An 11,457-nucleotide genomic window follows, 5' to 3' on the forward strand; every position below is an offset into this window, starting at 1 on the left:
CGTAAGGAGGTAGAGGCAGAGGAATCAGTGGGAAATATTAGAGTTGGCAGGCACTATGGAAGGATGGACAGAAAGCCTTGTGGACCAAAGTAGAAACGAGGCCCAGCAGCCAAGAGGGTCAGAGAGAGAAAACCAGCCTGCGAGCCACCCAGCCAGCCACATGGATAGACTCATTGATCAATTATTTTCCCACAAGATACTAGGAAATTAAGTGGGATAAAAAGAGGGATGAGTACAGAGTGAGGTAGGTGGGGAGATCCCTGGCAGTTTGCCTCACTACTTCATCATGGAGAAGGACAGAGAGAGTGGCAAGGGCACAATACAGCAGTCGGAGTCAAAACAAAAGTACGACTTTCTGAAGCCAAAGACAGTCAGCAGACACACTCTGTATCAGCCTGAACACTGGTTGACTTGGACATAACTCAACCGTACTGACGGATTCTTCCTCCAGCAGCTGGGACCCTCCTCACTGTGTCACACACAGTTGTTGATGTGTGACACACACAACTAAGTCAGAATTTGAAAAAACACCCAACTAGATGGAACAGGGGTTGTCACAAAAATGGTGGTGGAGGATGTATGTTTTGTTATGGACAGGAATGCTGCAAGTACTGGTTTACTGGGACTATACATAGGTGTGTGTGTGTGTGTGTGTGTGTGTGTTTAACAGTGAGTGACCTATCATTCTGTGCTCTCATTGGGAGAAGAGACAGGCACAGGTTTCAGTGCCACAGTGAGAAGCAGAATGTCATTTTGATTCACTCTGAATGAGACTGATCCTGAGGGTTTTCACAGGAACGAACACACACACACACACGCAGGCACTAAGGAGGAGAGCTCTGTCAAAAAGCCTCATTGTAAATGACAGAGATCTCATTCAGTCATGAGTCATCCTGTTCTTAACAAGCATACACACACACACAGCTGTTGATTTGGTGCATCCATTTAATAGTCATTCCTACATTTTCCATGGATTATATAAATGCCCACACTGAAACTCAAACACACACACAACTTTTACTATTTTACAGCAGCCAAAAGAATCATGCAGAAATAGAATTTGGTTCTTGAATTATTTACACGAATAGGAAGCCAAATTATTATCATGCAGCCAAGTTGCAAAGGTCTTTTTTTCCTGCTCAGTCTTAGTGGAGCAGTCTTCATTACATGTGACGGAAAATCAAATGCAACGAAGCTGAGATTGAGAGGATACCAACAGTCACTACTTAACTGGCAGATATTAAACATATAAATTGTTAGTCACTTCGACTCTTTCCAAGAATCAATCAGTTGCTTCTTTGTCTGTTGAATTTCAGCTGTCATTTAACTGTATATGCTCTGATTTTTTATGTTTTTAAGACATTCAGGTATACAAAAATGTCACATTCACTTTAATTTGTTATTAAAAGCTCTAATTAAAATAAGTTGGATTACTAGCTACTGTGTATTTATGCCAATTTTACTGTATATAGCTTGCCATTCTGTCAGGCTGTCAGAACCTTTACAAACAGCATAAAACAAGTGGGAAGACACACAAATATTTTAACCTATACATACAAAGGTATATAACATCTCGTGAACATGGACATTCCTTCTATCCAGTCATATGGTGACACAACTCGTTGTTTAAAACAGTTTTGCATACAGGCACAAAGTCTGAAAATAGTTAATAGTAGAATTGCAAAATTTCAAGTTGTAGTCATGTAATATATCAGAGTATAGCTGGTCCTAGAACATGCCTGCTTGACATGGCATGTAGTAGTTTGCCATGCTACAAATAAAAGGGGGGGGGGGGGTAAGTTAAAAATGGGGTGTAAAAGGTTAGTTGTTCAGCACATTATGGTTAATCTCAGCTTTAAGACAGCTACTGTGAAGTGTTTATGTGCCGCAGCCAGCAGGGAACCGGGAATTTTCATCGGAACAAAATAAATAAGAAATGCACTCAGGTAATAAATTGGTTTTACACATGCACCATTTTTACATTTGGATGATTAGAATAATTCATTTTTTCTAAAGATGTTTTCCTACTACAGTAAAGGTGTGGAAAATAAGGTCAAATTGGGGCTCCTTAGCTCTGCCTTTTTGTTACTTCAATGCATCTCAAAGGCAGACGGAGAGACAAAAAGAGAATCAGAGACACAAAGTGAGGATCCTGAAATGTTTTGTCAAAAAGAGAGACAGAGAGCTTAAAGCTGGAAAGCACCAAATAGAAAAAAAAAAAGGATGAAAGAGGGGGGGCAAGTGTCTGACGAAATCTGTATTGACGCAGAGGGACAGGCATAAAAATAGGTAGAGACGTAGAGAAGAAGAAGAGGGAAAAGATGAGAGGAGAGCAAAGACAGAGAGGAGGCCCTGTCCGCATCCTTAGAAGATTAGACATACAGGAGCGTGGAGAGAGGGACAGAAGACGTGATACTAAAGAGAGACAGAAAAATGATGAACCCCCTCAGTCACATGTGGATGGTCTCTGGGTGGATGCTTGAACATTTTAAGGGTAAATATCCCACTAATAGCTTTAAAAGAACAATCAAATTAAATGCTGAAGCTCAATAACAGCATGCCTCCCTTCCCCTCTCCTCAAAGCATCCTTGGTGTCAGACTCAGTTAGCGTCCTCCCAACATGATTAAGGAGTGACACGACCAGCCATCAGCTAGCGCTCTGGAGTCAGCTGTGTTTGAGTCAGCCGCCTGCTGCTTCATTTCCCTGGGGAGGGAGAGGTCTGGGGTCAGTATGACAAAGAAACTGAACTCAAACCAGTGCTGAGTCCCTTCACATGTCAGTGCAGATGTTGCTGATACTGTCAGCTGATGGGTTGAAGGTGAGAAGTCCACAGGGGTGTGAAGGGGGGGTGGAGGAAGCTGTGTGTTTTCACCCGAGCTGCGATGCAAAGGCTTGTTTTCTAAACTAAAGAGATCGGTGAAGACGTTCAGAACAGGCACAGTGCGCCGGCATAGCTTCTGTCTCCTGTCTTGTGTTTGTTCATTGCTAAGTCCCAAACAAGTCTTCTCCCATGCTTTTTTGAAATATCTGCGAGTTCATACCATGCCTCAGTTCTTGGCTCTTGTTTTGCTAGCACAGAACCTCAGGGCAGGTTCTTTAGTTGTGCTATGGGAGTGCTACAAACACACACATACACACAGGTATACATACACGGACCTGATTGATTTTTCATTGCCTGTCGAGGTGTAATGTGTCCCAAAGTGTTTGCGTTTGTTTTTGCTGGGAGGGCAAAATTGTCCATCGTTTGCTGTGTCACACCTGGGAATAAATGAAAAGCCTATAAAAAAGGAGAGACAGAAGGAAAAGGGGGGAGAGACGACAGCTGGGAAAATTGAAATGATATTGAGGAAGAATAGTTACAGAGAGGAAAAGAAAGAACACTGTAACCCAAATGGGGTTAGACCCTTATTTCAAAGAAGGGTTTGGTGGTTAGAGGAGGAAACTAGAAAGAGAAGGCACAGAGACTTAATAATAAAATTTCTTTCCACACATCGCTCTGATATTATTTCTCCCCATTTCACTGCGTTACCCCCAGAGAGCAGCGCTAAAGAGATAGCAGAGACAGCCGAGAGGAGCTGGCGGGATGGAGAGACTTACAGATTAATGGAGAGTATGGCGTGCGACAGAGACATTTTCTGAAAATGAATAACAAAGATGTTTGCAACCACATAATCCCTGGGTAAAAGGAAACAGTGTATAAATGTGTGTTGCACAAAGCATCTACAGCTCTTAAAAGTGCACTTATGATTTCTTTAGAAGATCCTTGAGCTTCAAATCACTTTATTTTATACTTGTGAAGTTTTATCTTTTGTCCTAAGAAATTGAGTTGAATTAGTAATGAAGTGCGTCCCAGTGTCAGGCAAGTTCAATGAGAGGTTACCCACTGACTTAACACACTGATGTAACACAACCAATAGTTAACTCTATCTTCAGTGTTATTATTCCACTGTGTGCATTTCCTTAAAAAGTTGCACATTTTCTAATCTTAAGAATTTCATCAGATTTGTGTTTTAAAGGGAAAAATATTATACACATACGTGTATTGTTTTCAAGTCACAGATATCTTGAATGCTGACTTATTTTGACTTCAAGGTGCAGTTGGTAAGATTGAAACGAGAGCAGACGGTGCTTGAGAATTTGAAAGAGTTCAACAGGTCCCTCCCAAGCTAGTTACCATGGCAACTGATGAGGCTAGGTATTCAACATGGCGTACACACCGGTTAGCCGTGAGAGCACACATAAATATCAGGACAGAGTCAAGACTGCAACAAAACAATGCTAACAAGTAGCCTTAGCATTGAGAAGCTACTGAGCATTATAGTAACTGTAGCCATCTTAACAATGTGGTTAATTTTTTTATAATCACATCAAACAGAAATCAAGCAGGTGTAATTACCTGTCAAGCAAAAATGTGGTTAGCGGCATCGGTTTTGAATCCTTTCAGGTCCCGTAACTCTCTCCAGCTCAGAAGAGCCGCTCCGATGTACACTCTTCTTTTACTGGGGCTCAGTTTAAGTCGTTGTTGGCAAGTTTTTTCATTGTTGGTAGTTGTTTCTCATCCATTGTGTATGCGCTCCTCCTGAAGCCATGTGCTGAAGATATTGAGCTTGACTGAGTGTGAGCATGCGCGGGGGAGGGGCCCTGCGCAGCTTGAGCACGAGCAGTGATTGACACTGTGTTAGATACTCCTCCGTGCTCTGATTGGTTGCTTTCGTTCAGGTGGACTCTTTCAAATGTCATTAGGAGCGCCAGGAGGAGCCAGAGGAACGTTGATTGGCTGTTTGATTTGATCACGGACACCGTGGACCCGGGAGAACGACCATGTTCATGTGGCCATCGTGTCAGTAAGTTTTACACTAAGTTATAACCTAACCTGACCAGTGGGGCGATACTGTGGAGCCATCAGCCACCGCCTGCTCCATCTATGCCTCGAAACTCTCAAAAGTTAACCTGAGAGCGAGCGCAGGGTTGTGCTCGCGGATACTGTTCTGTGCGCTCGTGTCGCGTGCACGCGCCCGGTTTTTATGTACGCGGATTTTGAGGCTAATTAAACGCCATACTTAACGCCCATTGTGTGAATACAAAGACTTAAGAGGATAGAGGTAAAAGAACATAAGCTGACAGCTTAAGATATGAACGAAGTGAAAAGCTGTAAAAGACTTTTAAACTGCATGACAGTGACTATAACACACTCACATATACCCCCCCACGATCACGTGCATAATATAAATATAGTATGTGAACTTGGCTTTTCAGTTTTATTCATGTTTGCATAGCATTAAAATGTCACAATAATTATCCCAACTCTTTAAGAAGGCCTGTGCTCGACATATAACAGTCTGTGCATCAGCAGGTGGTGCAGGTGTAAACCAGGGTGGTGGAGCACTCTGCAGGGTGAGAAGGTGGTGGTATAAGATGCAAGAGATGGAATAATCTGAGACCATACTGCTGTATCTTTCATCGTTTTAAGTAAATATCACAAAAGGTGTCCTGTGCCTTGGCAGGCAATAGTATTTACTCTGTCATGTCTGATATTGTGACTCATACAGTCATGTAGCAAAAATAGGTGGGCTGAAAAAAATACTTCTCATCCTCATTTTCATTGATGAATTGCTCACCGGCAGAGTGGCGGCTGCATGACCTCTTATCTCGCATGATGTGTTGTGGACATGCTGTGAATGAGTCAGTTATGCATATACTGAAATGTGTGATGTGAATCTGTCTGTTTCTATAATTGTTTATACTTTGGTGGATAGAAGAGAAGGTGCCAAGCCAAATATTCATGAAATGTTGAAAATAGTCATGACAGTGGAACGCTGCGTTTTCAGATAGAGGACATCTATATGCAGCAATATTTCTCCAAAGATATTAGTCAGAATTGTTGTAGAACAAAACCCTGTGAGACAAAACTGTCCTAATGGTGAAAATGTATAATGAGGCCATCTAAAAGAATGACATTGCACATTAAAATGGCCATCAGTTATGTTGATTATGAAATAGTTGCCTAATAGATAATGATTATACGAGCTTATGTAGGCCTACATTAGAACAATGATAATAGATGCGTAAAATAAGTTTGCTTGTAAAATAACCATTGTACTGATCCTCTCTGAACATCTGAGCACCTTTATTTGAAACCATGGCTGTATGGGAGACGTTTATTCAGCTTTCAAGTTTCTTTTTTCCCTGCTGGGACATCATCCTCATGTCAGGACCACTGTATCCTGTTAACACGGAGACAACCCACCACCCACTCATTCTAGGCGGGAGTTAAAACAAATGCACCCCACGCTTGAAGCTAGCAGGCATGAAGCCTCTTTCATGGGACAGAGGAGTGTATCAGAGAGGATACAGACTCTTTGAAACACACCGCATAAAGTTATAGTCTGTCAAATAAAAGACCACAAACTAAATAACCAGTTTTGAGTAAGTGAGGCTAAAGGTATTTTTACAGTGTCATTTTAACCGCCCGGTTTAGCTGCGTTTTACAGTAACATTAGCTTGATACCACAGTTAGCTTGAATGTAAACGTCATAGTTTATAACCTATATTCCCACAACATTATGACAAAATGTGTTAATCAAAAACTGTTGTGATAAACACTTTGCATGTTAAAGCACCGCTTCATGCACTGTCAACAGGCTCTTCATGTTTCCAGAGAGTGAATGAAGGGATGAGGAGGAGAAATACTGGATGCAGGAGGGAAGACGGAAACATGGAGAAAGTAAAGAAGTGCAACTGATTCATGATTTAAAGAAAAAGAGACAGAAACCGATTCAGAACCAACCCAGGAGTCAGGTGATAGTGATGTTCAAACTGAAGGTATTTAATTCAAGGCAGAATCTAAAATTAACTAAAGGAAAATGGAAACCTGCAATAAAATGATCAACAGAAATTTTAAGGGGACGAACACTAAACAGCAACTATATTTACGGTTGTTTTCTTATGCTGTTTAAGGGTTGTTTAGAGCTTGACAGTAATAATAAGATGATAGCACAAAATGCTTATTTTCCATCATTAAGTCAGACTGCTTTAAGTTCTAGCAAATTTAATCCGCATCACTCCGTTTAAATAGTCTGTTAAATTCCTAACATTGATGTATAATAAAAACCGTACAGATTGTGTCTGATTTGAGACAGGTCCATCTATCCATCCATTACAGCCCTACCAGGTCCGCCACCCACCCTTTGTTTTACCACTACAGCCCAGTTTGAATCAGAGTGTGTGTGTGGATGTGCATTTCTCCTCAGCTGCTATGCTCCTTAACCCCAGACCTGTTAATACGTGGTTCGAGAGGATTAGCATCATGGTGATCTTGCTCAACTGTGTGACACTGGGCATGTACCAGCCCTGTGAGAACATCGACTGCACCTCGGACCGCTGCCAGATACTGCAGGTAAGAGAGACCCCTGTGTGTGTGTGTCTGTGTGTGTGTGTTTGCACGTGTGTGTAAGAACAACATGTCAGAGCACTGATGAAGAGATAGAACAAAAAGATCAATTATTTGACATAAACTCAGAGCAGCTCACCACTCTTCTTGCCACTGTTCCTCAAGCTGTGATGCAGACAAACACTGCAGCTACGATATTTCCCTCCTGGAAGGTTTATATTTTCTCCTGCTCTCTGAACAGGGAATTGGGACTTAATTTGTTTTAATATAGTCTTGCGGAGCGGCATGTGATTTTGTCACTTCGTGATGAGAATACACTTGTGGAGATGAGTACCTGCAGTTGAGATTGTGTTTGGGGATGACCACAAATGCCACAGCCGTCAAAGTTTTACCCACAGGCTTTAATTCTACTTCTGCTGCAATTTATTGTTTAAAATTACTGTCTGAATTTTAGTTTTTAAATTTAAAAACTGGTTTACTGGTTTATACTCTTACCTTAGGGCACATATTATTGCATTGTATTGTATTTATTTTGCCAAATTGCCCTTTGTGTCTGTTTGTAAGCCGTGTCGTGCTGATGTGGGTTATGTGTTACTACTGTCATTTGCCATCTGGCTGAGGACTCAGTGTGTACCTCTGGGATTGTAATTGCTTTTCATTGAAGTAAATTTGGCAGGCTCAATTTCAGGTGTGACAGGGACGACCTAATTCTTCATCGCATGCTTTTTGTTGGTGATTTTTAATCTCCATAGACATTGAAAATCTGTCTACAGTAGCCTGCCTGTGAGGTGTCCGCTGTTGGTTTGTCCCATGTGCTGTTGCTATGTTGACCGATTGTACTGCCATATCTCACTTGCCTACAGCACATTAGGGAGGATTATAATATCAAACAAAGCCCCCCAGACCAAACTGTAATAGGTTTATTTATCTCATTGGATTTTCTCTTCATTGTGCAGAGATTTCACTGCTGTTTTAAAACTGTGCAACACATCTTCCTGCTTCCCTAGTTCTCTTCCTCCTCCTACCTCTCCTTCCAATCTTTACTCCTCCCTATGTTCCCATTCCCCCATCCTACACACTCGCTCTCTCTCCCTTCCTCCAGCCTTTGTCTCTCTAACAAGCATATTTTCTCCCCAGGTAGTATTAGGGGTCCTGTTCAGGTGGTTGCTAATGGTAACAGGAGGGTTTTTGCTGACAGAGCTTAGATTGTAAGAGTGGCCCTCACATGCTTCTCTGGCCCTCTGTGAAATACAGTATCCCCACCTCACTTCCCGGAGGAACTGTAACAGCCACAAACAATATACATGTTACCACAGGATCTGTTCAGATATCTGTGTGCAGGGGTTAACTTGGGATTTAAAGCCCTGGACCTCAGGGGTTCAAACTCTCAGTGAGGGGTGGAGGGGGGTGGGGTGGGAGACTTGGGGTCTGACTTGGTGTCAATATCTAAAAATACAATCAAACTCACAGGAATAGTTTGACATTTTGGGAAATACACTTTTCTGCTTTCTTCCCGAGACTAAGATGAATAATCGATACCTCTCTTGTGTCTGTATGGTCAGACGTGAAAGTGTTATCAATCTTCTCATTTAACTCTCAGCAAGAAAGCAAATAAGGTTATTTCCCAAAATGTCAAACTATTCATTTAATTAGCCAGACTATATAGCACAGGGCCATGATTGATAATTTAAGATTTAAATTATTTCAATCAATGTATATGTTAGTCACAATAATTACTGCTCTGAAAAGTAAGTTGTCAAAATTAAAGGGCTAATCAGGAAGAAGATTGTCGCTCTGAAAACAACCGGAGCTATTGATTATCCTGAGTCACTTGAATATTGTTTTTAGAGAAACAAATTGCTACTGGGTTTTTTTTTCAAATGTATTTTTTCACTGCACAAAGTTTTAGAGGCATATGTCTCAAAATCTCAACACATAGTACGGAAATTATCTGCATGGCCTGTCACCACTAGGAGAAGTGTAATTTGGGCGGTCTGACCCTTTAACACTAATTGAGTGAAATATCAAAACTTGACATTTGGTCTAACAGCTAATCTTACTCATCATAATCACAGTATGGCTTTAATTTAATTTGAGTGAATAGGACAAGGGGAAGCTAATAAAAAAAAAAAGCAAAATGTCAATTAAATTTTTTGATAGATATTTCCAGTTTAAGCCAAGAAGTTAACAGGCTCATAGCCAGAAGCTGCAGTTGAGGATGACAATTGTACCCACTTTAAGGAGGTGGAGGTCCCCTCCAGCTGACTATTTGCATAGTCATCTCATGCAAATAGAAAGTTGTTATTCCACCTAAAATCGATTTGGATGGGACAGGTCTCATTATACCTTCAAATCAGCACCCATTCAACCGTTTTAATGGAGCTTCAAATGTTCAGAAAACACACAGCCACTCTGTAGAATGACTGTGTCAGGTGTTTCCTTTTCCTGTCCCATTTGTCAGTAAGTGTGAAATGAACATTTGTCCTCATGGTGCCTTTGGATTTGTACACTGATTATTCTCGTCATTCACTCATTCCACTAGTAGAGCAAGACACACATACATATTTTATTTTAAATGGTCCACCATCACAATCCTGATGACCTACTTACCACGTCTTCTCCTCCTGCCAAATAAGCGGCACAATGACAGCATACGAAGGAGCTCCCACACCAGCTCCTGTTTCAAATCATGAAAGGGCCCATCAGAAGACAGCCTCAACCTCTTTACAAATCATGTTGACGATAAAACCTGATAGGCTGACTGAAGAGGAAGCTGGCGGTAGTGACAAATAACTATGATGAATTCATTCCCCTTTCACTCAGAGCGGAGCGCGACAGGGATCCGACTGGTGCAGCCAATGTCGGATTACATGTGAAGCGTGCAGGCTGCATTATTTATCAAAACATAATTTAAACAGCATGTGAGACTGATCTTCTCATCTTTCCCATTGCATGCTGCCAGCTCTGCATGCTGTGTGTGTGTATAGGGGTGTGTGTGTGTGTATGAGTGAATGAGCAGGAATGGAACACACATGTTGGGTTCAAATGCATTACAAGACACATTTATGTACATATATATACATGCAAAGCCATGCTTGCACAAGTGCAAAAAAGCACAGATTTATAGATTTACAGTCTTGTGCAAACACATGCATGCTTATGATCTGCACAAGTTTGCATCAACTCATTTCCTTCTCTTCTTTTAGATTTCATGATCCCTATAAATAACATGTCCACTTGCAGAAGAAAGGAGTAGATTGCTGTTCATCAAATCTCTTGACTCTTGCTATTTCTGACTCAGACAAAACGACATCCCCTGCTACTGCCAGTGCTGAACATGAATAAATCCAACAAATTTCACACACCATTTATTTCGTTCAATGTGGTCTACAGCTCCAAACACCATTCTGCAATTGTTCATCAGTGTCGGGAGAAAAAAAAATCCCTCTTCTCCAATTGAAGAGTATTGCTCCTGGTTGTCCAAATGTAACACACATCAGTGTTTTCTGTGCTGCTGTGGGTCATTGTTGAGTCTCTAGTTTGTCATTTAACTTCTGCCTGAAACCCGAAAAAGGTAATAACCTTGTGGAAAATTGTTTTCCCATTGCAGTATGTGTATTGGTTTGTGCCATCTGATTTGTTGAGCGCACAAACTCTACTCTCAGGGCATACTAACGGTGCTTCAGTAGCCTAGAGCAACTTTTAGTTGGAAAGTTCTTGTGATCTTTGAAAATCTGTATGTTTTCACCATTTTTAAGGCCTTCTTTGTATTTATCTATGCATTGCTGTCAAATTAAGTTCAGTTTACTATGAAGGGGGTTGCTTGTGAGCAAAAGATAATATTTGAGAACATTAGCATAATTTGAAACTGTAACCATCTTAAGCTGCTAATTGATCTGTTGTTTGTAGAGCAAAATTAAACGGGTGACAATTCTTGCATTTTGGTCAGCAAAGCAAAACATGTATAAGTGTAAGTGTATATTTACTTTGAGATTAAACAATAGTTGCAAAAATGTTGCCCCATTTGGAATATTGTAGGACTGTGTGTGCTTGTCTGCACGGTTTG

General features: G+C 41.1%; 1 protein-coding gene across 1 annotated transcript in view; it reads left to right on the forward strand.

Annotated features, from left to right (window-relative positions):
• cacna1ia (calcium voltage-gated channel subunit alpha1 Ia) overlaps positions 1-11,457 on the forward strand; it is a 101,038-nt gene that overhangs the window by 27,206 nt on the left and 62,375 nt on the right. The window contains exon 2 of the mRNA XM_070923358.1: positions 7,286-7,397. Coding sequence (XP_070779459.1) covers positions 7,286-7,397 — 112 coding nt within the window. The remainder of the gene's footprint in view (positions 1-7,285; positions 7,398-11,457) is intronic.

The sequence above is a fragment of the Enoplosus armatus genome, chromosome 17 (genome assembly GCF_043641665.1).
Source record: "Enoplosus armatus isolate fEnoArm2 chromosome 17, fEnoArm2.hap1, whole genome shotgun sequence".
Lineage (NCBI taxonomy): Eukaryota > Metazoa > Chordata > Actinopteri > Centrarchiformes > Enoplosidae > Enoplosus > Enoplosus armatus.